This window comes from Dendrobates tinctorius, unplaced genomic scaffold, assembly GCF_039654945.1.
Source record: "Dendrobates tinctorius isolate UK_male_01 unplaced genomic scaffold, ASM3965494v1 ptg000063l, whole genome shotgun sequence".
Taxonomy (NCBI): Eukaryota; Metazoa; Chordata; class Amphibia; order Anura; family Dendrobatidae; genus Dendrobates; species Dendrobates tinctorius.
Genome location: NW_027361731.1, coordinates 13,814,469 through 13,841,952, shown reverse-complemented (window position 1 = coordinate 13,841,952; position 27,484 = coordinate 13,814,469). Strand labels below are relative to the sequence as shown.

The 27,484-nt window shown below is 54.2% G+C and overlaps 3 protein-coding genes across 4 annotated transcripts in view; 2 read left to right on the top strand and 1 right to left on the bottom strand.

The window, feature by feature from the left end:
- The window catches only part of LOC141094192 (uncharacterized), a 580,189-nt gene that overhangs the window by 128,443 nt on the left and 424,262 nt on the right, over window positions 1–27,484 (top strand). The window lies entirely within an intron of this gene.
- Window positions 1–27,484, bottom strand: part of LOC141094286 (uncharacterized) — a 1,055,204-nt gene that overhangs the window by 784,383 nt on the left and 243,337 nt on the right. The gene's annotated exons all lie outside the window — the stretch shown is intronic.
- LOC141094265 (uncharacterized) overlaps window positions 1–27,484 on the top strand; it is a 34,665-nt gene that overhangs the window by 3,023 nt on the left and 4,158 nt on the right. Inside the window, exons 2-6 of the mRNA XM_073580090.1 lie at window positions 19,939–20,088; window positions 20,218–20,397; window positions 20,480–20,603; window positions 20,687–20,784; window positions 20,983–21,073. Of these exons, the coding sequence (XP_073436191.1) occupies window positions 19,939–20,088; window positions 20,218–20,397; window positions 20,480–20,603; window positions 20,687–20,784; window positions 20,983–21,073 (643 nt within the window). The remainder of the gene's footprint in view (window positions 1–19,938; window positions 20,089–20,217; window positions 20,398–20,479; window positions 20,604–20,686; window positions 20,785–20,982; window positions 21,074–27,484) is intronic.

The following is a 27,484-nucleotide window of genomic DNA, read 5'->3' as shown; positions in this document are numbered from 1 at the left end:
TGGCTCTGCGGGTGGAGGTCGGTGCCAGAGGCTCCATTATTCTCTATGTGGAGTGTGGCTCTGCGGGTGGAGGTAGGTGCTGGAGGCTCCATTATTCTCTATGTGGAGTGCGGCTCTGCGGGTGGAGGTCGGTGCTGGAGGCTCCATTATTCTCTATGTGGAGTGCGGGTGGAGGTAGGTGCTGGAGGCTCCATTATTCTCTATGTGGAGTGCGGCTCTGCGGGTGGAGGTAGGTGCTGGAGGCTCCATTATTCTCTATGTGGAGTGCGGCTCTGCGGGTGGAGGTCGGTGCTGGAGGCTCCATTATTCTCTATGTGGAGTGCGGGTGGAGGTAGGTGCTGGAGGCTCCATTATTCTCTATGTGGAGTGCGGCTCTGCGGGTGGAGGTAGGTGCTGGAGGCTCCATTATTCTCTATGTGGAGTGCGGCTCTGCGGGTGGAGGTCGGTGCCGGAGGCTCCATTATTCTCTATGTGGAGTGCGGCTCTGCGGGTGGAGGTCAGTGCTGGAGGCTCCATTATTCTCTATGTGGAGTGCGGCTCTGCGGGTGGAGGTAGGTGCCGGAGGCTCCATTATTCTCTATGTGGAGTGCGGCTCTGCGGGTGGAGGTCAGTGCTGGAGGCTCCATTATTCTCTATGTGGAGTGCGGCTCTGCGGGTGGAGGTCGGTGCTGGAGGCTCCATTATTTTCTATGTGGAGTGTGGCTCTGTGGGTGGAGGTCAGTGCTGGAGGCTCCATTATTCTCTATGTGGAGTGCGGCTCTGCGGGTGGAGGTAGGTGCTGGAGGCTGCATTATTCTCTATGTGGAGTGCGGCTCTGCGGGTGGAGGTAGGTGCCGGAGGCTCCATTATTCTCTATGTGGAGTGCGGCTCTGCGGGTGGAGGTCGGTGCTGGAGGCTGCATTATTCTCTATGTGGAGTGCGGCTCTGCGGGTGGAGGTAGGTGCCGGAGGCTCCATTATTCTCTATGTGGAGTGCGGCTCTGCGGGTGGAGGTCGGTGCTGGAGGCTCCATTATTCTCTATGTAGAGTGCGGCTCTGCGGGTGGAGGTCGGTGCTGGAGGCTCCATTATTCTCTATGTGGAGTGCGGCTCTGCGGGTGGAGGTCGGTGCTGGAGGCTCCATTATTCTCTATGTAGAGTGCGGCTCTGCGGGTGGAGGTCGGTGCTGGAGGCTCCATTATTCTCTATGTGGAGGTAGGTGCCGGAGGCTCCATTATTCTCTATGTAGAGTGCGGCTCTGCGGGTGGAGGTCGGTGCTGGAGGCTCCATTATTCTCTATGTGGAGTGCGGCTCTGCGGGTGGAGGTAGGTGCCGGAGGCTCCATTATTCTCTATGTAGAGTGCGGCTCTGCGGGTGGAGGTCGGTGCTGGAGGCTCCATTATTCTCTATGTGGAGTGCGGCTCTGCGGGTGGAGGTCGGTGCTGGAGGCTCCATTATTCTCTATGTAGAGTGCGGCTCTGCGGGTGGAGGTCGGTGCTGGAGGCTCCATTATTCTCTATGTGGAGTGCGGCTCTGCGGGTGGAGGTAGGTGCCGGAGGCTCCATTATTCTCTATGTAGAGTGCGGCTCTGCGGGTGGAGGTCGGTGCTGGAGGCTCCATTATTCTCTATGTGGAGTGCGGCTCTGCGGGTGGAGGTAGGTGCCGGAGGCTCCATTATTCTCTATGTAGAGTGCGGCTCTGCGGGTGGAGGTCGGTGCTGGAGGCTCCATTATTCTCTATGTGGAGTGCGGCTCTGCGGGTGGAGGTCGGTGCTGGAGGCTCCATTATTCTCTATGTAGAGTGCGGCTCTGCGGGTGGAGGTCGGTGCTGGAGGCTCCATTATTCTCTATGTGGAGTGCGGCTCTGCGGGTGGAGGTCAGTGCTGGAGGCTCCATTATTCTCTATGTGGAGTGCGGCTCTGCGGGTGGAGGTCGGTGCTGGAGGCTCCATTATTCTCTATGTGGAGTGCGGGTGGAGGTCGGTGCTGGAGGCTCCATTATTCTCTATGTGGAGTGCGGCTCTGCGAGTGGAGGTCAGTGCTGGAGGCTCCATTATTCTCTATGTGGTGTGCGGCTCTGCGGGTGGAGGTCGGTGCCGGAGGCTCCATTATTCTCTATGTGGAGTGTGGCTCTGTGGGTGGAGGTCGGTGCAGGAGGCTCCATTATTCTCTATGTGGAGTGCGGCTCTGCGGGTGGAGGTAGGTGCTGGAGGCTCCATTATTCTCTATGTGGAGTGTGGCTCTGTGGGTGGAGGTCGGTGCTGGAGGCTCCATTATTCTCTATGTGGAGTGCGGCTCTGCGGGTGGAGGTAGGTGCTGGAGGCTCCATTATTCTCTATGTGGAGTGTGGCTCTGTGGGTGGAGGTCGGTGCAGGAGGCTCCATTATTCTCTATGTGGAGTGCGGCTCTGCGGGTGGAGGTAGGTGCTGGAGGCCCCATTATTCTCTATGTGGAGTGCGGCTCTGCGGGTGGAGGTAGGTGCTGGAGGCTCCATTATTCTCTATGTGGAGTGCGGGTGGAGGTCGGTGCTGGAGGCTCCATTATTCTCTATGTGGAGTGTGGCTCTGCGGGTGGAGGTCGGTGCCGGAGGCTCCATTATTCTCTATGTGGAGTGTGGCTCTGTGGGTGGAGGTCGGTGCAGGAGGCTCCATTATTCTCTATGTGGAGTGCGGCTCTGCGGGTGGAGGTAGGTGCTGGAGGCTCCATTATTCTCTATGTGGAGTGTGGCTCTGTGGGTGGAGGTCGGTGCAGGAGGCTCCATTATTCTCTATGTGGAGTGCGGCTCTGCGGGTGGAGGTAGGTGCTGGAGGCCCCATTATTCTCTATGTGGAGTGTGGCTCTGCGGGTGGAGGTAGGTGCTGGAGGCTCCATTATTCTCTATGTGGAGTGCGGGTGGAGGTCGGTGCTGGAGGCTCCATTATTCTCTATGTGGAGTGTGGCTCTGCGGGTGGAGGTCGGTGCCAGAGGCTCCATTATTCTCTATGTGGAGTGCGGCTCTGCGGGTGGAGGTCGGTGCTGGAGGCTCCATTATTCTCTATGTGGAGTGCGGCTCTGCGGGTGGAGGTCGGTGCTGGAGGCTCCATTATTCTCTATGTGGAGTGCGGCTCTGCGGGTGGAGGTCGGTGCCGGAGGCTCCATTATTCTCTATGTGGAGTGCGGCTCTGCGGGTGGAGGTCGGTGCTGGAGGCTCCATTATTCTCTATGTGGAGTGCGGGTGGAGGTCGGTGCTGGAGGCTCCATTATTCTCTATGTGGAGTGCGGCTCTGCGGGTGGAGGTCGGTGCTGGAGGCTCCATTATTCTCTATGTGGAGTGCGGCTCTGCGGGTGGAGGTCGGTGCTGGAGGCTCCATTATTCTCTATGTAGAGTGCGGCTCTGCGGGTGGAGGTCGGTGCTGGAGGCTCCATTATTCTCTATGTGGAGTGCGGCTCTGCGGGTGGAGGTCAGTGCTGGAGGCTCCATTATTCTCTATGTGGAGTGCGGCTCTGCGGGTGGAGGTCGGTGCTGGAGGCTCCATTATTCTCTATGTGGAGTGCGGGTGGAGGTCGGTGCTGGAGGCTCCATTATTCTCTATGTGGAGTGCGGCTCTGCGGGTGGAGGTCAGTGCTGGAGGCTCCATTATTCTCTATGTGGTGTGCGGCTCTGCGGGTGGAGGTCGGTGCCGGAGGCTCCATTATTCTCTATGTGGAGTGTGGCTCTGTGGGTGGAGGTCGGTGCAGGAGGCTCCATTATTCTCTATGTGGAGTGCGGCTCTGCGGGTGGAGGTAGGTGCTGGAGGCTCCATTATTCTCTATGTGGAGTGTGGCTCTGTGGGTGGAGGTCGGTGCTGGAGGCTCCATTATTCTCTATGTGGAGTGCGGCTCTGCGGGTGGAGGTAGGTGCTGGAGGCTCCATTATTCTCTATGTGGAGTGTGGCTCTGTGGGTGGAGGTCGGTGCAGGAGGCTCCATTATTCTCTATGTGGAGTGCGGCTCTGCGGGTGGAGGTAGGTGCTGGAGGCTCCATTATTCTCTATGTGGAGTGCGGCTCTGCGGGTGGAGGTAGGTGCTGGAGGCTCCATTATTCTCTATGTGGAGTGCGGGTGGAGGTCAGTGCTGGAGGCTCCATTATTCTCTATGTGGAGTGTGGCTCTGCGGGTGGAGGTCGGTGCTCGAGGCTCCATTATTCTCTATGTGGAGTGCGGGTGGAGGTCGGTGCTGGAGGCTCCATTATTCTCTATGTGGAGTGCGGCTCTGCGGGTGGAGGTCGGTGCTGGAGGCTCCATTATTCTCTATGTGGAGTGCGGGTGGAGGTCGGTGCTGGAGGCTCCATTATTCTCTATGTGGAGTGCGGCTCTGCGGGTGGAGGTCGGTGCAGGAGGCTCCATTATTCTCTATGTGGAGTGCGGCTCTGCGGGTGGAGGTCGGTGCTGGAGGCTCCATTATTCTCTATGTAGAGTGCGGCTCTGCGGGTGGAGGTCGGTGCTGGAGGCTCCATTATTCTCTATGTGGAGTGCGGCTCTGCGGGTGGAGGTCAGTGCTGGAGGCTCCATTATTCTCTATGTGGAGTGCGGCTCTGCGGGTGGAGGTCGGTGCTGGAGGCTCCATTATTCTCTATGTGGAGTGCGGGTGGAGGTCGGTGCTGGAGGCTCCATTATTCTCTATGTGGAGTGTGGCTCTGCGGGTGGAGGTCGGTGCCGGAGGCTCCATTATTCTCTATGTGGAGTGTGGCTCTGTGGGTGGAGGTCGGTGCAGGAGGCTCCATTATTCTCTATGTGGAGTGCGGCTCTGCGGGTGGAGGTCGGTGCTGGAGGCTCCATTATTCTCTATGTGGAGTGCGGGTGGAGGTCGGTGCTGGAGGCCCCATTATTCTCTATGTGGAGTGCGGCTCTGCGGGTGGAGGTCGGTGCTGGAGGCTCCATTATTTTCTATGTGGAGTGTGGCTCTGTGGGTGGAGGTCAGTGCTGGAGGCTCCATTATTCTCTATGTGGAGTGCGGCTCTGCGGGTGGAGGTAGGTGCTGGAGGCTGCATTATTCTCTATGTGGAGTGCGGCTCTGCGGGTGGAGGTAGGTGCCGGAGGCTCCATTATTCTCTATGTGGAGTGCGGCTCTGCGGGTGGAGGTCGGTGCTGGAGGCTGCATTATTCTCTATGTGGAGTGCGGCTCTGCGGGTGGAGGTAGGTGCCGGAGGCTCCATTATTCTCTATGTGGAGTGCGGCTCTGCGGGTGGAGGTCGGTGCTGGAGGCTCCATTATTCTCTATGTAGAGTGCGGCTCTGCGGGTGGAGGTCGGTGCTGGAGGCTCCATTATTCTCTATGTGGAGTGCGGCTCTGCGGGTGGAGGTCGGTGCTGGAGGCTCCATTATTCTCTATGTAGAGTGCGGCTCTGCGGGTGGAGGTCGGTGCTGGAGGCTCCATTATTCTCTATGTGGAGTGCGGCTCTGCGGGTGGAGGTCAGTGCTGGAGGCTCCATTATTCTCTATGTGGAGTGCGGCTCTGCGGGTGGAGGTCGGTGCTGGAGGCTCCATTATTCTCTATGTGGAGTGCGGGTGGAGGTCGGTGCTGGAGGCTCCATTATTCTCTATGTGGAGTGCGGCTCTGCGAGTGGAGGTCAGTGCTGGAGGCTCCATTATTCTCTATGTGGTGTGCGGCTCTGCGGGTGGAGGTCGGTGCCGGAGGCTCCATTATTCTCTATGTGGAGTGTGGCTCTGTGGGTGGAGGTCGGTGCAGGAGGCTCCATTATTCTCTATGTGGAGTGCGGCTCTGCGGGTGGAGGTAGGTGCTGGAGGCTCCATTATTCTCTATGTGGAGTGTGGCTCTGTGGGTGGAGGTCGGTGCTGGAGGCTCCATTATTCTCTATGTGGAGTGCGGCTCTGCGGGTGGAGGTAGGTGCTGGAGGCTCCATTATTCTCTATGTGGAGTGTGGCTCTGTGGGTGGAGGTCGGTGCAGGAGGCTCCATTATTCTCTATGTGGAGTGCGGCTCTGCGGGTGGAGGTAGGTGCTGGAGGCCCCATTATTCTCTATGTGGAGTGCGGCTCTGCGGGTGGAGGTAGGTGCTGGAGGCTCCATTATTCTCTATGTGGAGTGCGGGTGGAGGTCGGTGCTGGAGGCTCCATTATTCTCTATGTGGAGTGTGGCTCTGCGGGTGGAGGTCGGTGCCGGAGGCTCCATTATTCTCTATGTGGAGTGTGGCTCTGTGGGTGGAGGTCGGTGCAGGAGGCTCCATTATTCTCTATGTGGAGTGCGGCTCTGCGGGTGGAGGTAGGTGCTGGAGGCTCCATTATTCTCTATGTGGAGTGTGGCTCTGTGGGTGGAGGTCGGTGCAGGAGGCTCCATTATTCTCTATGTGGAGTGCGGCTCTGCGGGTGGAGGTAGGTGCTGGAGGCCCCATTATTCTCTATGTGGAGTGTGGCTCTGCGGGTGGAGGTAGGTGCTGGAGGCTCCATTATTCTCTATGTGGAGTGCGGGTGGAGGTCGGTGCTGGAGGCTCCATTATTCTCTATGTGGAGTGTGGCTCTGCGGGTGGAGGTCGGTGCCAGAGGCTCCATTATTCTCTATGTGGAGTGCGGCTCTGCGGGTGGAGGTCGGTGCTGGAGGCTCCATTATTCTCTATGTGGAGTGCGGCTCTGCGGGTGGAGGTCGGTGCTGGAGGCTCCATTATTCTCTATGTGGAGTGCGGCTCTGCGGGTGGAGGTCGGTGCCGGAGGCTCCATTATTCTCTATGTGGAGTGCGGCTCTGCGGGTGGAGGTCGGTGCTCGAGGCTCCATTATTCTCTATGTGGAGTGCGGGTGGAGGTCGGTGCTGGAGGCTCCATTATTCTCTATGTGGAGTGCGGCTCTGCGGGTGGAGGTCGGTGCTGGAGGCTCCATTATTCTCTATGTGGAGTGCGGCTCTGCGGGTGGAGGTCGGTGCTGGAGGCTCCATTATTCTCTATGTAGAGTGCGGCTCTGCGGGTGGAGGTCGGTGCTGGAGGCTCCATTATTCTCTATGTGGAGTGCGGCTCTGCGGGTGGAGGTCAGTGCTGGAGGCTCCATTATTCTCTATGTGGAGTGCGGCTCTGCGGGTGGAGGTCGGTGCTGGAGGCTCCATTATTCTCTATGTGGAGTGCGGGTGGAGGTCGGTGCTGGAGGCTCCATTATTCTCTATGTGGAGTGCGGCTCTGCGGGTGGAGGTCAGTGCTGGAGGCTCCATTATTCTCTATGTGGTGTGCGGCTCTGCGGGTGGAGGTCGGTGCCGGAGGCTCCATTATTCTCTATGTGGAGTGTGGCTCTGTGGGTGGAGGTCGGTGCAGGAGGCTCCATTATTCTCTATGTGGAGTGCGGCTCTGCGGGTGGAGGTAGGTGCTGGAGGCTCCATTATTCTCTATGTGGAGTGTGGCTCTGTGGGTGGAGGTCGGTGCTGGAGGCTCCATTATTCTCTATGTGGAGTGCGGCTCTGCGGGTGGAGGTAGGTGCTGGAGGCTCCATTATTCTCTATGTGGAGTGTGGCTCTGTGGGTGGAGGTCGGTGCAGGAGGCTCCATTATTCTCTATGTGGAGTGCGGCTCTGCGGGTGGAGGTAGGTGCTGGAGGCTCCATTATTCTCTATGTGGAGTGCGGCTCTGCGGGTGGAGGTAGGTGCTGGAGGCTCCATTATTCTCTATGTGGAGTGCGGGTGGAGGTCAGTGCTGGAGGCTCCATTATTCTCTATGTGGAGTGTGGCTCTGCGGGTGGAGGTCGGTGCCGGAGGCTCCATTATTCTCTATGTGGAGTGTGGCTCTGTGGGTGGAGGTCGGTGCAGGAGGCTCCATTATTCTCTATGTGGAGTGCGGCTCTGCGGGTGGAGGTAGGTGCTGGAGGCTCCATTATTCTCTATGTGGAGTGTGGCTCTGTGGGTGGAGGTCGGTGCAGGAGGCTCCATTATTCTCTATGTGGAGTGCGGCTCTGCGGGTGGAGGTAGGTGCTGGAGGCCCCATTATTCTCTATGTGGAGTGTGGCTCTGCGGGTGGAGGTAGGTGCTGGAGGCTCCATTATTCTCTATGTGGAGTGCGGGTGGAGGTCGGTGCTGGACGCTCCATTATTCTCTATGTGGAGTGTGGCTCTGCGGGTGGAGGTCGGTGCCAGAGGCTCCATTATTCTCTATGTGGAGTGCGGCTCTGCGGGTGGAGGTAGGTGCTGGAGGCTCCATTATTCTCTATGTGGAGTGTGGCTCTGCGGGTGGAGGTAGGTGCTGGAGGCTCCATTATTCTCTATGTGGAGTGTGGCTCTGTGGGTGGAGGTCGGTGCAGGAGGCTCCATTATTCTCTATGTGGAGTGCGGCTCTGCGGGTGGAGGTCAGTGCTGGAGGCTCCATTATTCTCTATGTGGTGTGCGGCTCTGCGGGTGGAGGTCGGTGCCGGAGGCTCCATTATTCTCTATGTGGAGTGTGGCTCTGTGGGTGGAGGTCGGTGCTGGAGGCTCCATTATTCTCTATGTGGAGTGCGGCTCTGCGGGTGGAGGTAGGTGCTGGAGGCCCCATTATTCTCTATGTGGAGTGCGGCTCTGCGGGTGGAGGTAGGTGCTGGAGGCTCCATTATTCTCTATGTGGAGTGTGGCTCTGTGGGTGGAGGTCGGTGCAGGAGGCTCCATTATTCTCTATGTGGAGTGCGGCTCTGCGGGTGGAGGTAGGTGCTGGAGGCCCCATTATTCTCTATGTGGAGTGTGGCTCTGTGGGTGGAGGTCGGTGCAGGAGGCTCCATTATTCTCTATGTGGAGTGCGGCTCTGCGGGTGGAGGTAGGTGCTGGAGGCCCCATTATTCTCTATGTGGAGTGCGGCTCTGCGGGTGGAGGTAGGTGCTGGAGGCTCCATTATTCTCTATGTGGAGTGCGGGTGGAGGTCGGTGCTGGAGGCTCCATTATTCTCTATGTGGAGTGTGGCTCTGCGGGTGGAGGTCGGTGCCGGAGGCTCCATTATTCTCTATGTGGAGTGTGGCTCTGTGGGTGGAGGTCGGTGCAGGAGGCTCCATTATTCTCTATGTGGAGTGCGGCTCTGCGGGTGGAGGTAGGTGCTGGAGGCTCCATTATTCTCTATGTGGAGTGTGGCTCTGTGGGTGGAGGTCGGTGCAGGAGGCTCCATTATTCTCTATGTGGAGTGCGGCTCTGCGGGTGGAGGTAGGTGCTGGAGGCCCCATTATTCTCTATGTGGAGTGTGGCTCTGCGGGTGGAGGTAGGTGCTGGAGGCTCCATTATTCTCTATGTGGAGTGCGGGTGGAGGTCGGTGCTGGACGCTCCATTATTCTCTATGTGGAGTGTGGCTCCGCGGGTGGAGGTCGGTGCCAGAGGCTCCATTATTCTCTATGTGGAGTGCGGCTCTGCGGGTGGAGGTAGGTGCTGGAGGCTCCATTATTCTCTATGTGGAGTGTGGCTCTGCGGGTGGAGGTAGGTGCTGGAGGCTCCATTATTCTCTATGTGGAGTGCGGGTGGAGGTCGGTGCTGGACGCTCCATTATTCTCTATGTGGAGTGTGGCTCTGCGGGTGGAGGTCGGTGCCAGAGGCTCCATTATTCTCTATGTGGAGTGCGGCTCTGCGGGTGGAGGTAGGTGCTGGAGGCTCCATTATTCTCTATGTGGAGTGTGGCTCTGTGGGTGGAGGTCGGTGCTGGAGGCTCCATTATTCTCTATGTGGAGTGCGGCTCTGCGGGTGGAGGTAGGTGCTGGAGGCTCCATTATTCTCTATGTGGAGTGTGGCTCTGTGGGTGGAGGTCGGTGCAGGAGGCTCCATTATTCTCTATGTGGAGTGCGGCTCTGCGGGTGGAGGTAGGTGCTGGAGGCCCCATTATTCTCTATGTGGAGTGCGGCTCTGCGGGTGGAGGTAGGTGCTGGAGGCTCCATTATTCTCTATGTGGAGTGCGGGTGGAGGTCGGTGCTGGAGGCTCCATTATTCTCTATGTGGAGTGTGGCTCTGCGGGTGGAGGTCGGTGCCGGAGGCTCCATTATTCTCTATGTGGAGTGTGGCTCTGTGGGTGGAGGTCGGTGCAGGAGGCTCCATTATTCTCTATGTGGAGTGCGGCTCTGCGGGTGGAGGTAGGTGCTGGAGGCTCCATTATTCTCTATGTGGAGTGTGGCTCTGTGGGTGGAGGTCGGTGCAGGAGGCTCCATTATTCTCTATGTGGAGTGCGGCTCTGCGGGTGGAGGTAGGTGCTGGAGGCCCCATTATTCTCTATGTGGAGTGTGGCTCTGCGGGTGGAGGTAGGTGCTGGAGGCTCCATTATTCTCTATGTGGAGTGCGGGTGGAGGTCGGTGCTGGACGCTCCATTATTCTCTATGTGGAGTGTGGCTCTGCGGGTGGAGGTCGGTGCCAGAGGCTCCATTATTCTCTATGTGGAGTGCGGCTCTGCGGGTGGAGGTCGGTGCTGGAGGCTCCATTATTCTCTATGTGGAGTGCGGCTCTGCGGGTGGAGGTCGGTGCTGGAGGCTCCATTATTCTCTATGTGGAGTGCGGCTCTGCGGGTGGAGGTCGGTGCCGGAGGCTCCATTATTCTCTATGTGGAGTGCGGCTCTGCGGGTGGAGGTCGGTGCTCGAGGCTCCATTATTCTCTATGTGGAGTGCGGGTGGAGGTCGGTGCTGGAGGCTCCATTATTCTCTATGTGGAGTGTGGCTCTGCGGGTGGAGGTCGGTGCTGGAGGCTCCATTATTCTCTATGTGGAGTGCGGCTCTGCGGGTGGAGGTAAGTGCCGGAGGCTCCATTATTCTCTATGTGGAGTGCGGCTCTGCGGGTGGAGGTCGGTGCTGGAGGCTCCATTATTCTCTATGTGGAGTGCGGCTCTGCGGGTGGAGGTCGGTGCTGGAGGCTCCATTATTCTCTATGTGGAGTGCGGCTCTGCGGGTGAAGGTCAGTGCTGGAGGCTCCATTATTCTCTATGTAGAGTGCGGCTCTGCGGGTGGAGGTCGGTGCTGGAGGCTCCATTATTCTCTATGTGGAGTGCGGCTCTGCGGGTGGAGGTAGGTGCCGGAGGCTCCATTATTCTCTATGTAGAGTGCGGCTCTGCGGGTGGAGGTCGGTGCTGGAGGCTCCATTATTCTCTATGTGGAGTGCGGCTCTGCGGGTGGAGGTAGGTGCCGGAGGCTCCATTATTCTCTATGTAGAGTGCGGCTCTGCGGGTGGAGGTCGGTGCTGGAGGCTCCATTATTCTCTATGTGGAGTGCGGCTCTGCGGGTGGAGGTCGGTGCTGGAGGCTCCATTATTCTCTATGTAGAGTGCGGCTCTGCGGGTGGAGGTCGGTGCTGGAGGCTCCATTATTCTCTATGTGGAGTGCGGCTCTGCGGGTGGAGGTAGGTGCCGGAGGCTCCATTATTCTCTATGTAGAGTGCGGCTCTGCGGGTGGAGGTCGGTGCTGGAGGCTCCATTATTCTCTATGTGGAGTGCGGCTCTGCGGGTGGAGGTAGGTGCCGGAGGCTCCATTATTCTCTATGTAGAGTGCGGCTCTGCGGGTGGAGGTCGGTGCTGGAGGCTCCATTATTCTCTATGTGGAGTGCGGCTCTGCGGGTGGAGGTCGGTGCTGGAGGCTCCATTATTCTCTATGTAGAGTGCGGCTCTGCGGGTGGAGGTCGGTGCTGGAGGCTCCATTATTCTCTATGTGGAGTGCGGCTCTGCGGGTGGAGGTCAGTGCTGGAGGCTCCATTATTCTCTATGTGGAGTGCGGCTCTGCGGGTGGAGGTCGGTGCTGGAGGCTCCATTATTCTCTATGTGGAGTGCGGGTGGAGGTCGGTGCTGGAGGCTCCATTATTCTCTATGTGGAGTGCGGCTCTGCGAGTGGAGGTCAGTGCTGGAGGCTCCATTATTCTCTATGTGGTGTGCGGCTCTGCGGGTGGAGGTCGGTGCCGGAGGCTCCATTATTCTCTATGTGGAGTGTGGCTCTGTGGGTGGAGGTCGGTGCAGGAGGCTCCATTATTCTCTATGTGGAGTGCGGCTCTGCGGGTGGAGGTAGGTGCTGGAGGCTCCATTATTCTCTATGTGGAGTGTGGCTCTGTGGGTGGAGGTCGGTGCTGGAGGCTCCATTATTCTCTATGTGGAGTGCGGCTCTGCGGGTGGAGGTAGGTGCTGGAGGCTCCATTATTCTCTATGTGGAGTGTGGCTCTGTGGGTGGAGGTCGGTGCAGGAGGCTCCATTATTCTCTATGTGGAGTGCGGCTCTGCGGGTGGAGGTAGGTGCTGGAGGCCCCATTATTCTCTATGTGGAGTGCGGCTCTGCGGGTGGAGGTAGGTGCTGGAGGCTCCATTATTCTCTATGTGGAGTGCGGGTGGAGGTCGGTGCTGGAGGCTCCATTATTCTCTATGTGGAGTGTGGCTCTGCGGGTGGAGGTCGGTGCCGGAGGCTCCATTATTCTCTATGTGGAGTGTGGCTCTGTGGGTGGAGGTCGGTGCAGGAGGCTCCATTATTCTCTATGTGGAGTGCGGCTCTGCGGGTGGAGGTAGGTGCTGGAGGCTCCATTATTCTCTATGTGGAGTGTGGCTCTGTGGGTGGAGGTCGGTGCAGGAGGCTCCATTATTCTCTATGTGGAGTGCGGCTCTGCGGGTGGAGGTAGGTGCTGGAGGCCCCATTATTCTCTATGTGGAGTGTGGCTCTGCGGGTGGAGGTAGGTGCTGGAGGCTCCATTATTCTCTATGTGGAGTGCGGGTGGAGGTCGGTGCTGGAGGCTCCATTATTCTCTATGTGGAGTGTGGCTCTGCGGGTGGAGGTCGGTGCCAGAGGCTCCATTATTCTCTATGTGGAGTGCGGCTCTGCGGGTGGAGGTCGGTGCTGGAGGCTCCATTATTCTCTATGTGGAGTGCGGCTCTGCGGGTGGAGGTCGGTGCTGGAGGCTCCATTATTCTCTATGTGGAGTGCGGCTCTGCGGGTGGAGGTCGGTGCCGGAGGCTCCATTATTCTCTATGTGGAGTGCGGCTCTGCGGGTGGAGGTCGGTGCTCGAGGCTCCATTATTCTCTATGTGGAGTGCGGGTGGAGGTCGGTGCTGGAGGCTCCATTATTCTCTATGTGGAGTGCGGCTCTGCGGGTGGAGGTCGGTGCTGGAGGCTCCATTATTCTCTATGTGGAGTGCGGCTCTGCGGGTGGAGGTCGGTGCTGGAGGCTCCATTATTCTCTATGTAGAGTGCGGCTCTGCGGGTGGAGGTCGGTGCTGGAGGCTCCATTATTCTCTATGTGGAGTGCGGCTCTGCGGGTGGAGGTCAGTGCTGGAGGCTCCATTATTCTCTATGTGGAGTGCGGCTCTGCGGGTGGAGGTTGGTGCTGGAGGCTCCATTATTCTCTATGTGGAGTGCGGGTGGAGGTCGGTGCTGGAGGCTCCATTATTCTCTATGTGGAGTGCGGCTCTGCGGGTGGAGGTCAGTGCTGGAGGCTCCATTATTCTCTATGTGGTGTGCGGCTCTGCGGGTGGAGGTCGGTGCCGGAGGCTCCATTATTCTCTATGTGGAGTGTGGCTCTGTGGGTGGAGGTCGGTGCAGGAGGCTCCATTATTCTCTATGTGGAGTGCGGCTCTGCGGGTGGAGGTAGGTGCTGGAGGCTCCATTATTCTCTATGTGGAGTGTGGCTCTGTGGGTGGAGGTCGGTGCTGGAGGCTCCATTATTCTCTATGTGGAGTGCGGCTCTGCGGGTGGAGGTAGGTGCTGGAGGCTCCATTATTCTCTATGTGGAGTGTGGCTCTGTGGGTGGAGGTCGGTGCAGGAGGCTCCATTATTCTCTATGTGGAGTGCGGCTCTGCGGGTGGAGGTAGGTGCTGGAGGCCCCATTATTCTCTATGTGGAGTGCGGCTCTGCGGGTGGAGGTAGGTGCTGGAGGCTCCATTATTCTCTATGTGGAGTGCGGGTGGAGGTCGGTGCTGGAGGCTCCATTATTCTCTATGTGGAGTGTGGCTCTGCGGGTGGAGGTCGGTGCCGGAGGCTCCATTATTCTCTATGTGGAGTGTGGCTCTGTGGGTGGAGGTCGGTGCAGGAGGCTCCATTATTCTCTATGTGGAGTGCGGCTCTGCGGGTGGAGGTAGGTGCTGGAGGCTCCATTATTCTCTATGTGGAGTGTGGCTCTGTGGGTGGAGGTCGGTGCAGGAGGCTCCATTATTCTCTATGTGGAGTGCGGCTCTGCGGGTGGAGGTAGGTGCTGGAGGCCCCATTATTCTCTATGTGGAGTGTGGCTCTGCGGGTGGAGGTAGGTGCTGGAGGCTCCATTATTCTCTATGTGGAATGCGGGTGGAGGTCGGTGCTGGACGCTCCATTATTCTCTATGTGGAGTGTGGCTCTGCGGGTGGAGGTCGGTGCCAGAGGCTCCATTATTCTCTATGTGGAGTGCGGCTCTGCGGGTGGAGGTAGGTGCTGGAGGCTCCATTATTCTCTATGTGGAGTGTGGCTCTGCGGGTGGAGGTAGGTGCTGGAGGCTCCATTATTCTCTATGTGGAGTGCGGGTGGAGGTCGGTGCTGGACGCTCCATTATTCTCTATGTGGAGTGTGGCTCTGCGGGTGGAGGTCGGTGCCAGAGGCTCCATTATTCTCTATGTGGAGTGCGGCTCTGCGGGTGGAGGTAGGTGCTGGAGGCTCCATTATTCTCTATGTGGAGTGTGGCTCTGTGGGTGGAGGTCGGTGCTGGAGGCTCCATTATTCTCTATGTGGAGTGCGGCTCTGCGGGTGGAGGTAGGTGCTGGAGGCTCCATTATTCTCTATGTGGAGTGTGGCTCTGTGGGTGGAGGTCGGTGCAGGAGGCTCCATTATTCTCTATGTGGAGTGCGGCTCTGCGGGTGGAGGTAGGTGCTGGAGGCCCCATTATTCTCTATGTGGAGTGCGGCTCTGCGGGTGGAGGTAGGTGCTGGAGGCTCCATTATTCTCTATGTGGAGTGCGGGTGGAGGTCGGTGCTGGAGGCTCCATTATTCTCTATGTGGAGTGTGGCTCTGCGGGTGGAGGTCGGTGCCGGAGGCTCCATTATTCTCTATGTGGAGTGTGGCTCTGTGGGTGGAGGTCGGTGCAGGAGGCTCCATTATTCTCTATGTGGAGTGCGGCTCTGCGGGTGGAGGTAGGTGCTGGAGGCTCCATTATTCTCTATGTGGAGTGTGGCTCTGTGGGTGGAGGTCGGTGCAGGAGGCTCCATTATTCTCTATGTGGAGTGCGGCTCTGCGGGTGGAGGTAGGTGCTGGAGGCCCCATTATTCTCTATGTGGAGTGTGGCTCTGCGGGTGGAGGTAGGTGCTGGAGGCTCCATTATTCTCTATGTGGAGTGCGGGTGGAGGTCGGTGCTGGAGGCTCCATTATTCTCTATGTGGAGTGTGGCTCTGCGGGTGGAGGTCGGTGCTGGAGGCTCCATTATTCTCTATGTGGAGTGCGGCTCTGCGGGTGGAGGTAAGTGCCGGAGGCTCCATTATTCTCTATGTGGAGTGCGGCTCTGCGGGTGGAGGTCGGTGCTGGAGGCTCCATTATTCTCTATGTGGAGTGCGGCTCTGCGGGTGGAGGTCGGTGCCGGAGGCTCCATTATTCTCTATGTGGAGTGCGGCTCTGCGGGTGGAGGTCGGTGCCGGAGGCTCCATTATTCTCTATGTGGAGTGCGGCTCTGCGGGTGGAGGTCGGTGCTGGAGGCTCCATTATTCTCTGTGTGGAGTGTGGCTCTGCGGGTGGAGGTCGATGCTGGAGGCTCCATTATTCTCTGTGTGGAGTGTGGCTCTGCGGGTGGAGGTCGATGCTGGAGGCTCCATTATTCTCTATGTGGAGTGCGGGTGGAGGTCGGTGCTGGAGGCTCCATTATTCTCTATGTGGAGTGTGGCTCTGCGGGTGGAGGTCGGTGCTGGAGGCTCCATTATTCTCTATGTGGAGTGCGGCTCTGCGGGTGGAGGTCAGTGCTGGAGGCCCCATTATTCTCTATGTGGAGTGCGGCTCTGCGGGTGGAGGTCGGTGCTGGAGGCTCCATTATTCTCTATGTGGAGTGCGGCTCTGCGGGTGGAGGTCGGTGCCGGAGGCTCCATTATTCTCTATGTGGAGTGCGGCTCTGCGGGTGGAGGTCAGTGCTGGAGGCTCCATTATTCTCTATGTGGAGTGCGGCTCTGCGGGTGGAGGTCGGTGCTGGAGGCTCCATTATTCTCTATGTGGAGTGTGGCTCTGCGGGTGGAGGTCGGTGCCGGAGGCTCCATTATTCTCTATGTGGAGTGCGGCTCTGCGGGTGGAGGTCGATGCTGGAGGCTCCATTATTCTCTATGTGGAGTGCGAGTGGAGGTCGGTGCTGGAGGCTCCATTATTCTCTATGTGGAGTGCGGCTCTGCGGGTGGAGGTCGGTGCCAGAGGCTCCATTATTCTCTATGTGGAGTGCGGCTCTGCGGGTGGAGGTCGGTGCTGGAGGCTCCATTATTCTCTATGTGGAGTGCGGCTCTGCGGGTGGAGGTCGATGTTGGAGGCTCCATTATTCTCTATGTGGAGTGCGAGTGGAGGTCGGTGCTGGAGGCTCCATTATTCTCTATGTGGAGTGCGGCTCTGCGGGTGGAGGTCGGTGCTGGAGGCTCCATTATTCTCTATGTGGAGTGCAGCTCTGCGGGTGGAGGTCAGTGCTGGAGGCTCCATTATTCTCTATGTGGAGTGCAGCTCTGCGGGTGGAGGTCGATGCTGGAGGCTCCATTATTCTCTGTGTGGAGTGTGGCTCTGCGGGTGGAGGTCGATGCTGGAGGCTCCATTATTCTCTGTGTGGAGTGTGGCTCTGCGGGTGGAGGTCGGTGCTGGAGGCTCCATTATTCTCTGTGTGGCTCTGCGGGTGGAGGTCGATGCTGGAGGCTCCATTATTCTCTGTGTGGAGTGTGGCTCTGCGGGTGGAGGTCGATGTTGGAGGCTCCATTATTCTCTATGTGGAGTGCGGCTCTGCGGGTGGAGGTCGGTGCTGGAGGCTCCATTATTCTCTATGTGGAGTGTGGCTCTGCGGGTGGAGGTAGGTGCTGGAGGCTCCATTATTCTCTATGTGGAGTGCGGGTGGAGGTCGGTGCTGGAGGCTCCATTATTCTCTATGTGGAGTGCGGCTCTGCGGGTGGAGGTAAGTGCCGGAGGCTCCATTATTCTCTATGTGGAGTGCGGCTCTGCGGGTGGAGGTCGGTGCTGGAGGCTCCATTATTCTCTATGTGGAGTGCGGCTCTGCGGGTGGAGGTCGGTGCTGGAGGCTCCATTATTCTCTATGTGGAGTGCGGGTGGAGGTCGGTGCTGGAGGCTCCATTATTCTCTATGTGGAGTGCGGCTCTGCGGGTGGAGGTCGATGCTGGAGGCTCCATTATTCTCTATGTGGAGTGCGGCCCTGCGGGTGGAGGTCAGTGCTGGAGGCTCCATTATTCTCTATGTGGAGTGCGGGTCGGTGCTGGAGGCTCCATTATTCTCTATGTGGAGTGCGGGTGGAGGTCAGTGCTGGAGGCTCCATTATTCTCTATGTGGAGTGCGGGTGGAGGTCGGTGCTGGAGGCTCCATTATTCTCTATGTGGAGTGCGGCTCTGCGGGTGGAGGTCGGTGCCGGAGGCTCCATTATTCTCTATGTGGAGTGCGGCTCTGCGGGTGGAGGTCAGTGCTGGAGGCTCCATTATTCTCTATGTGGAGTGCGGCTCTGCGGGTGGAGGTCAGTGCTGGAGGCTCCATTATTCTCTACGTGGAGTGGGGCTCTGCGGGTGGAGGTCGGTGCTGGAGGCTCCATTATTCTCTATGTGGAGTGCGGGTGGAGGTCGGTGCTGGAGGCTCCATTATTCTCTATGTGGAGTGTGGCTCTGCGGGTGGAGGTCGGTGCCAGAGGCTCCATTATTCTCTATGTGGAGTGCGGCTCTGCGGGTGGAGGTCGGTGCTGGAGGCTCCATTATTCTCTATGTGGAGTGCGGCTCTGCGGGTGGAGGTCGGTGCTGGAGGCTCCATTATTCTCTATGTGGAGTGCAGCTCTGCGGGTGGAGGTCGGTGCTGGAGGCTCCATTATTCTCTATGTGGAGTGCGGCTCTGTGGGTGGAGGTCGGTGCTGGAGGCTCCATTATTCTCTATGTGGAGTGCGGCTCTGCGGGTGGAGGTCGGTGCTGGAGGCTCCATTATTCTCTATGTGGAGTGCGGCTCTGCGGGTGGAGGTCGGTGCTGGAGGCTCCATTATTCTCTATGTGGAGTGCGGCTCTGCGGGTGGAGGTCGGTGCCGGAGGCTCCATTATTCTCTATGTGGAGTGCGGCTCTGCGGGTGGAGGTCGGTGCTCGAGGCTCCATTATTCTCTATGTGGAGGTCGGTGCTGGAGGCTCCATTATTCTCTATGTGGAGTGTGGCTCTGCGGGTGGAGGTCGGTGCTGGAGGCTCCATTATTCTCTATGTGGAGTGCGGCTCTGCGGGTGGAGGTAAGTGCCGGAGGCTCCATTATTCTCTATGTGGAGTGCGGCTCTGCGGGTGGAGGTCGGTGCTGGAGGCTCCATTATTCTCTATGTGGAGTGCGGCTCTGCGGGTGGAGGTCGGTGCTGGAGGCTCCATTATTCTCTATGTGGAGTGCGGCTCTGCGGGTGGAGGTCGGTGCCGGAGGCTCCATTATTCTCTATGTGGAGTGCGGCTCTGCGGGTGGAGGTCGGTGCTCGAGGCTCCATTATTCTCTATGTGGAGTGCGGGTGGAGGTCGGTGCTCGAGGCTCCATTATTCTCTATGTGGAGTGCGGCTCTGCGGGTGGAGGTAAGTGCCGGAGGCTCCATTATTCTCTATGTGGAGTGCGGCTCTGCGGGTGGAGGTCGATGCTGGAGGCTCCATTATTCTCTATGTGGAGTGCGGGTGGAGGTCGGTGCTGGAGGCTCCATTATTCTCTATGTGGAGTGCGGCTCTGCGGGTGGAGGTCGATGCTGGAGGCTCCATTATTCTCTATGTGGAGTGCGGCCCTGCGGGTGGAGGTCGGTGCCGGAAGCTCCATTATTCTCTATGTGGAGTGCGGCTCTGCGGGTGGAGGTCAGTGCTGGAGGCTCCATTATTCTCTATGTGGAGTGCGGCTCTGCGGGTGGAGGTCAGTGCTGGAGGCTCCATTATTCTCTATGTGGAGTGCGGACTCCTCAGGGTCACCGTCTACCGTCTCTCTGTACTGTGACTGTTCAGAGCAAAAGAGCCGCAGCGGATGAACTGGGAGAGTTAAGTATTGCAAGTACTGGGGCCCTCAGCAAGCGGCATCCGGCCCTCTTAGCGTACTGGTGTCCCCAATGGTGAGTGGACGCCGTACCTGACTTCAGCCCAGAGAATCTTTTGGGGTGTTTTGTCACTTTATAAGAATCATGGTTATGTTCCTTTTACACTGATAGATACGAGCCAAATATGAAAGATGGGAACCAAGGAAACGTATATTAGGCTCATAGTACGGGGCCCACACACAGTATAATGTTCCCCCTGTACATCCATAGCCAATTTTATTTTTTTTCCTCTGTTTTTCATGTAATGTGTAGAAGCCAAAGTGAAAATGCTAAAAAATACCCATAATATCCCGAGGAAAAGCCCTGTACATGGAGACATTGGCCTCATATCTCCTGTCTTGTTGATCTTACAAACCATCTTTTCTAAATGCCTCAAACTTCTGTGTGTGAATCAGACGTGAGATCTAACGTGATAGAAGATTACAGTGCGGGGAAGACGGGAAACCTTCATATAGACGGCCGGTGGGGATGGAGGCAGTGACGGACTCTGGGCAAATATGTATCTAGAGCCGTAGTAGAAGATGAAGATGTCGTCCTCATCATGAAGTAGTTATTCCTCCTGTCACGTGTAATGAATATCTCCTGCAGTATTGCTAATGCCGATTCCAGTGTCGGTAAATGAGACGAGAATTAGCGTTATGGAAGATGAGTCTGAGGAACGTATTCAGCTGCCGACTCCGAGGAGGAAACTGCTTGTTGTCTGTGGCCTAAATATATAGGTTTTATTAGTAGATGTAAAGAAGAAAACTAAATACTGTAAAATAATAAATCTCCTCATATGTTTCCCTTATTATCTCCAGTAATTGTATTATTACACAGGATTTTATGATGTTACATCGGCTCATCTTCTCATTCAGGTCTCTACAATATCGGATCCTCTCAGTGAAGATCTTCTACATAAGAGAATTTTCCTGATTTATCCATCAAGGATTCATATGGACAGAGACAAGATGGCGGAGAGAATGTTATCCCTCACCCTAGAGATCCTCTTCCGGCTTACTGGAGAGGTGAGAGATTCTGATGACGTCACATTACATCATTCTTATCTATGGGAATAACAGATGGACAGAACTGGAGAGGTGAGGACTCTGGAAATGTCTGTAGTGAGATTTATTAATGTGTCTCTCCATAACCAGGATTACACAGTAGTGAAGAAGACCTCTAGTGACCGCTGTCAGGACCCTGTGTCTGAGGGATGGGGAAGACCCCAGAGCCCAGTCACGGGGCCTCCACCTCACCCCCTGATACATGAGGACAACAATGACCAGAAGATCCTAGAACTCACCTACAAGATGATTGAGCTGCTGACTGGAGAGGTGACACTGCTGGGAATGCTGGGACATTATACAGTAACGCTATGAAGGGATCAGGGGATGACGGTATCATTGTATGTGTCAGGTTCCTATAAGGTGTCAGGATGTCTCCATCTATTTCTCCATGGAGGAGTGGGAGTATTTAGAAGGACACAAAGATCTGTACAAGGACGTTATGATGGAGGTTCCCCAGCCCCTCACATCACCAGGTAATAGACAGGACTAAATACACACGGCCTATAATTATCTGTATGTAAAGAATGAATTCAGTCCCTGTATGTGTTTCCTCCAGATTTATCCAATAAGAGGACAACACCAGAGAGATGTCCCCGTCCTCTTCTTCGACAGAACTGTAAACAAGGAGATCCCAATGTTCCTCAGGATCATCAGGTAGATGGAGAGAAGGTGTCATGAGATCTCCCCTATGATGTGTAGACGGCTGTGAAGGTCTTGTGCTCAGTCTTGTTTTATCCACCAGTATTATATGTTTTATACTTGTGTAATGAGAGCGGTGGAGATGGCAGGATTAGAGCTGATCATAGATGTGACTTCTCCATCTGTCTGTGACTTTTACAATATTTGTTTCAGGGTGAAGATCTGACCCATATTAATACTACAGAGACATATGTGAGAGGTGATGAGCGGTGTAAAGAGGAGATTCCTACAAATGACTACCCAGGTGAGTAGTAACCACTAAATGCAGAGAAGTCACAGATTCTTCTCAGTAATACGACTATGACTGCTTTATCGGTCGCGTAGTCCGGCCATATAACAATCATGTGATCACCATTTTGCCTCTAGACCACAGCATTTTCCTCCACCCAAAACTCTTCAAATGATTTTAGGTATTGAAAGCCCTTTGTTATAGAACTTACAACTTTGGAGGCTCCACCTACCCTTTGAGATTAGAAGAAGCTGACCGTTTCTTGTTCAGGTCTGTGAACTACAAAGTAAAATGACAGCATTCATAGAATGCGTTGACAAGTTAGAAAATCACTTGAAAAAAATTGTGATGACCGATCAGAGAAATCGGAGGATAATGATGCTGTTGGCTTCCTAGATCCCTGATCTCTTATTGGATGAATCTCCCTTCTCTCCCTTCTGTGCTGCTGAATGTTGGCATGGCTCGAGCCCTGGTTTCATGGATTCACTCCTCATCATTAATTCCATTATGCTTTCAATCCTAAATAATTCAGATTACTGCACAATCTCTCCTGAAATGGGGAGCACTATCACTTTTCCCTACTCTTCTGGTCAGGACTCATAGTAGCTCCAATGGTCCACCATAAATGAGATCAATTCTGGTTTAACGTTGGAGTATTTCCCTCATACATACGTTGTTGTTCGGAATGTAACGTGTTTTTTTTTTTTTTTTGTTTTTTTTTTCCCGTTTTTTTTTTTTTTTTTAATTTTGTATGATTTGTTTTGGGATTTCCCTGCTTCACTTACTGTATGAGAGTCTGCAACTGCCTGGTGGTCTTTAACAAAAGGTCTCCATTATCTGTTCCAGATGCCCAAGATTTAAATTTAAGATACCTCAGCTTTACACTGTCATAAACGTTCTCCTTCAATGTCCAACATTTCTTCAAGAAACTAATTTGACAGATTAGATTGTCAAGAGCCACCGAGTCCTATACTCTTAATTACTCCAGAGAAGTTTCACCACTAGTTACTCATTTTTCTTTTATTTTTTTTTTTAATAAAGGAGACTGTTTAGCTTGTTCATTTCAGTAGATGTGTTATTGTCTATACTCACAGTTTTGCCCATCACCCTTCAACTTTTTTAACCAGGAAGCAAATACACAACCCGGGATCTGAGCAGAGAGGTCTGAACCAGAGGAGAACAAGGCTGTACATGGCAGATTCTAGCAATGTAATTTAATGTGCTTTGAGCTTTAGTAGGGTGTGATGCTTTTCAATTGGCTGAAGTAGGAATTAGATTACTTCAGCTGGACAGCCCACACACCCATACTGTCAGACTGGATGGTACTACTGGTTCTAGGAACCGTAATCTTAGTGGCTGGACAGAGCCTGCACCACCCAGAGGTTCCAACGTCTCCTCGATCACCAGCGCTGCCTGCAGAATAAATAAAGCGATACCTAATGACAGAAGTAGACGTCGCAGGAGCAGATCCCAGAGATGGGACACACCATTTGCAAAAGCCCTAATATAAGAAAATGGCAGAAAACCAGAACGGTAGAAATCCCCCTAAAGTGACTCCATTTTGAAAATTATAATCCTCAATTAATTAATCTATAGGAGAAGAGACTATTTTGACTCACCAATCACTTTCGTGAAATTGCACATTTGCCATTGCCATTTTATAACCCAACACATAGTGCCCAGATTGTGCTCCAGGAGACATGTACAGAATAAATTAAGTGGGCTATTCTCACTATAGTAATGCCAAATACATGGATGCTAACTGTGGTTTGGACACGCTGTGAGGCTCAGAAGTGAGGGGAAGATTTGACTTTGGGATAGTGGATATTGCTTGATTGGTTTATGAAACCCATGTTGATTTCCAAGACCCTTTGAAAAACTAATAATGTGGAAACTTGTGTTTTTTTGATCACCCATGACAGCACCACGGCAGAGGGGATCCACCCACCAAGGACAGGAAACCTACAAGCTCAAATGGGCGGCACCTCTCCCTTGAATCATTTGTTTTTTTTTGTCCTTGATGGGGGAACCTGTGCAGGCTTATCTGTGAAGAAATAAAAGATGGAAATTTCCTTCCCAGTCCTGGACAGCCAGCTTAGGCCTGGATTCCTTCTCTGGCTTGGGCATCGGCAGGATGCCTGGAAGCACCATTTGGGTCCAAGGGGGCTTTACACTTGAGTGGGCGTGAGATGAGCGGCGTCCCTTGACTGGGGATGGACAGCTCTGGCTTAGCTGAAGTGAGCATAGATAGTGGCTTACCCTGTTCTGGACTCCCCGCAATGAAGTGTAGGGTGGTTGAAACTGGATGGCAGGAACAGGCTAAGTCTCCAGAAGACCAGAGAGGTTGGTAACTAAGCGGATTGCAGACCCCTGATCCTATCCGCATAACTAGCAGTAGAAGTGGAGCGTTCCTACGATGCCCTAGATGCTTTGTCACAGCCGGAGGACTAACTAAGCCTAAAGACAGAAAGATGAAATCTAAACTGCCCTGGAGCAGATCCCCAAAGGAATAGACAGCCCCCAAACATATATTGTCGGTGAGACAAGATGAGACACAAACACAGGCAGAGAACAGACTGAGCAAACGGTGTGGCCCAAGCTGTCTAGACAGGACAGAAAAAGATACTGTCTGCAATCACGCACAAAACCCTGAAAAAGTCCAACACTTCTGATATACAAAAAATCCTGAGATCACATGATCTCACCTCCGCTAGATCAGCACTCTGGTATAAACTGGCAGCAAGCAAAAAGATACTAACCTAACAGGGGGACTGAACAAGCTGCAACATATGAAGCAGGGCCCAGCGCTGCCCCCAGCATGGAGCACGCTGAACCCTAACAGCAAAACAGAAAGCAAAAAAAAGACACAACCAGATTAGATGCAAAAGAATCACTTAGCTGAACATGCAGATCAGGCAGGGGGACAAAAGAGCTCCAAATGCACACAGAGGAAAAAAATCACCAGCAACCTTCACGAGCAGCCAGCTCCATTATATGCTCCCAGCCAGCAATCCCAGATTCCCAATTATCATCCACCTGGTCAGCTCCACTACTCTCAGTAACCACCAGAGGGAGCTTCGGCTTAGAAATCCGAGCAAGGGAGTTCACAACATGCTAGACTAGTGAAAGCAATCAAATCCACTATGGCCATTATGGACACTATGCCTGAGACGTCAGTGCAGGATATAATGTTTCGAGGCCTAGACAAGAGGAAGCTTAAGATCCATCCCACTGAATAAAAGCATCAGTGCTTTAGTGCAAAAAGAATGGAAGAGGCCAGAAAGAAAGGGCTCCCACCCCTTCTTTCAAGAGAAAATACCACTTTAACAAGCCGTCTTCATCGTTACGGGACTAAACCCCCGAAACTGGATGTAGCCATAATCAAGGATTCCAAAAGATCTTCTATGCCCTTTGATGATATGGGTTCATTCAGGGATTCTGTGGATTGAAAAGTGGACACCTTTCTGAAGAGGACTTGAGACATCTGCTGGTGCCCTGAAACTGGCAGTAGCAGTGACCTGCACGGCCAGGTCCTTGGTGATTCGGATGGATTGACTGGGATCCCAGTTAAAGAACAAAGTGGCAAGGGATGATATCTTGGCTACCATTTTGCTTATGCAGGGGCAACGGCTTTCCTATCGGATGTCTCAGCGGACTCTGTAAGGTTGGCAGCAGTGACGGACTAGGAGTGAAATTCAGCCCTGGCATTTGAAAGCACATAGGTCGATTCTGTTCCTCCCCCTGATTCTCCGTCTCAACTGCACCCTGAGGACGCTGATACTGTTAACAGCATAGCAGACAAATCGGCCCACGACTGGACCAGCCCAACTGGCATTTGCCAGATGGCCAGTCCCACCCTGGTTGGCAGCAAGGTTGACGCCCCTTCCAATGTAGCCCATAGTGCTTTATGGTTGAAATGCTATCTGGAGGACATAAAGGTCAAGTTGAGGCTGCGTTCCATATCTTGTGAGGGTATTTCCCTGGCCTGGCCGAGATCCTAGAGAAGGCGGGAGAAGCCAAGAAGAGATTCCTCAGTCTCTGTCTCTAGCTACAACCAATCCTTGTGCAAAAGGAATTCTGTCCAAAGGAGGCCTTTCAAGGAGCAGGACAGATGGGGAAAATCACAGAAGAAAAGGTAAAGGCCTCATGTTTGCAACCTCTTCCCAGAAGGACAGAAAATCAGGTCAATGACTCCCAGCCCAGGTAGGGGGAAGGCTTTCCTTAGTCTTCCACGCATGGGAGGACATTTCAACCATTGTCTGCATCCTAATTTGGTCAGTATTGAGATTAGATATCTTGTTGGTTCCACAAGAATGACTTGTGTTGACACCTCGTTCTTCCCAGAATTGGTACGAGAGACAGAGGTCCTTGGCTTAGTTCAGAAAGCTGTCCTTCTCGAAGTCCCAGAGTCTGAAAGAGGAAGGGGTTTCTACTCCTCTCTCTTTCTAATAACCAAGCCAGACAACTCCTTCAGAACTATAGTTAATCTGAAGGCTCTAAACAAGTCCCTGAAGGTGCAGTCCTTTAAAATGGAATCCATTACATCAGCATTAAAGTTGCTGTTTCCCGGTTGTTTCATGGCAGTCTTGGATTTTACAGATGCATCTTATCAAGTGCCCATACACATGGAACATCAGAGCTACCTTAGAGTTGCATTAGCCATTGACGGGGTGGTTAGGCACTTTCAGTTTAGAGCTCTCCAATTTGGGCTGGAGGTAGCCCCTAAGGGTCTTCACAAAGTTGGTTGCAGAACTATTGGCTCATATTCAGAAAAAAAGATGTCTTGATCATTCCATACCTGGATTATTTCCTGGTGGTGGGTAACTCGGTCCACCAGTGTAGTAATCGGCTAGAAGTGGGGACTGTTACCCTAGAGAACCTGAGCTGGTTACTAGATTTAAAGTCGCCTCCATGTCCCTTAGGAGGGCAATGTCTCTCCTGAGTATTTTGACCTCATGCTTTCTATGGGCCCAGTTCTATTCCAGAATTCTGCAGTGGGATGTGTTACATAATGAGTCTTCTCTTGGGGGGCACATGGAAGACGGGATGACGCTATCCCCACGGGCAGTACAATCTCTTCGGTGGTAGTTGAATGAACCGCACCTGTCCAGGGAGGTTCCTGGGTTGTGGATGTCACACAAATTGTCACCATGGATGTGAGCCCAACGGGATGGAGGGATCGACTAGGAAGAGAGGTAGTCCATGGGTGAGCAAACTCTGTCGGCAAATGCAAAGGAATTGCTGGTGGTAGAGCAGGATATTGTATCCCTACAAGGCCAACATGTCAGGATCCTCTCAGACAATCAAGTGTCACTGGTTTATATAAATAGCCAACACTTAGATGGAGGTGACAGAGCTATTATTTCAGCTGGCAGAGGGTCATTGTCTCTCCCTGATGGCTCTGCATATAAAAGGGAAGGAAAACACTTTAAGCTGCAATCCTCTAAGACAAGGAGTGAGAGCTGAGTCAGGGCATTTTAAATCAGAGTTCAGATGTGGGATCTCCCAGTCAAGACCTTTTTGCAAGAAGACTAAACAGAAAGGTAAAGGTGTTTTGTTCCCTGTAAACACAGGGAGGATCCCCCAGTAGTAGACGCATTCCTGACCTTCTGAGATTTCAGCCTGACATTAGCGTTTCCTGCAATAGCCCAGATCCCGCTAGGCCTCAGAAAAATCAGGTAGGGCAGGGCAAAGATAGTGTTGAATGACCAGTCCTGGTCCAAAAGACCATGGTTTTCATGGCTAAGAAGGATGTCGGTGTCCAATCCATGGGTTGTTCCAGAGGTGCCGAAGCTGCTTTCTCAGGGGCCACTGATACATCTGCAATCAGCCAGCCCCCACTTGACAGCATGGAATTTGAAAAACACGCAGTTAAAGGAGAGAGGTTTTTCCCAAATCTTGTATCCACTCTGCTTCAGAGAAGGAAAGCAGTCATGGCCAGGATATATGCTAGGACTTGGAGAGAGTTTTTATACTCTTCAAGTTCTAGGGTCGAAGATGGGCCACCGGTAGGGAAGATCTTGGAATTATTGCAGAAAGGTCTTGAATTAGGTTTCTCCATCAGTACCATAAAAGTGTACATGGAAGCTCTCGGGGCTTTGTACAGCTGTGATGTGGCCAGTACTTAGTGGGCTTCATGATTTATAAAAAGTATAAATAAGATCTAGGTCGATTTCTAAGGTAAATTTTGTACGGTGGGACTTAAATCTGGTCCTGACAGCCTTAACGGACGCTCCTTTTGAAACCATAGAATTGGCATCCCTGAAGGTTCTTTAGCTTAACAGCGCCGCTCGTAGCATTGACATTAGCCATAAGTGTAAGTGATATTCATGCTCTTTTCTATAGCCCCACTTTTCACCAAAATCATAGACAATAGATCTTTAAACCCGATCAAGACTACCTACCCTCATTTTGTTCCAATTCGAA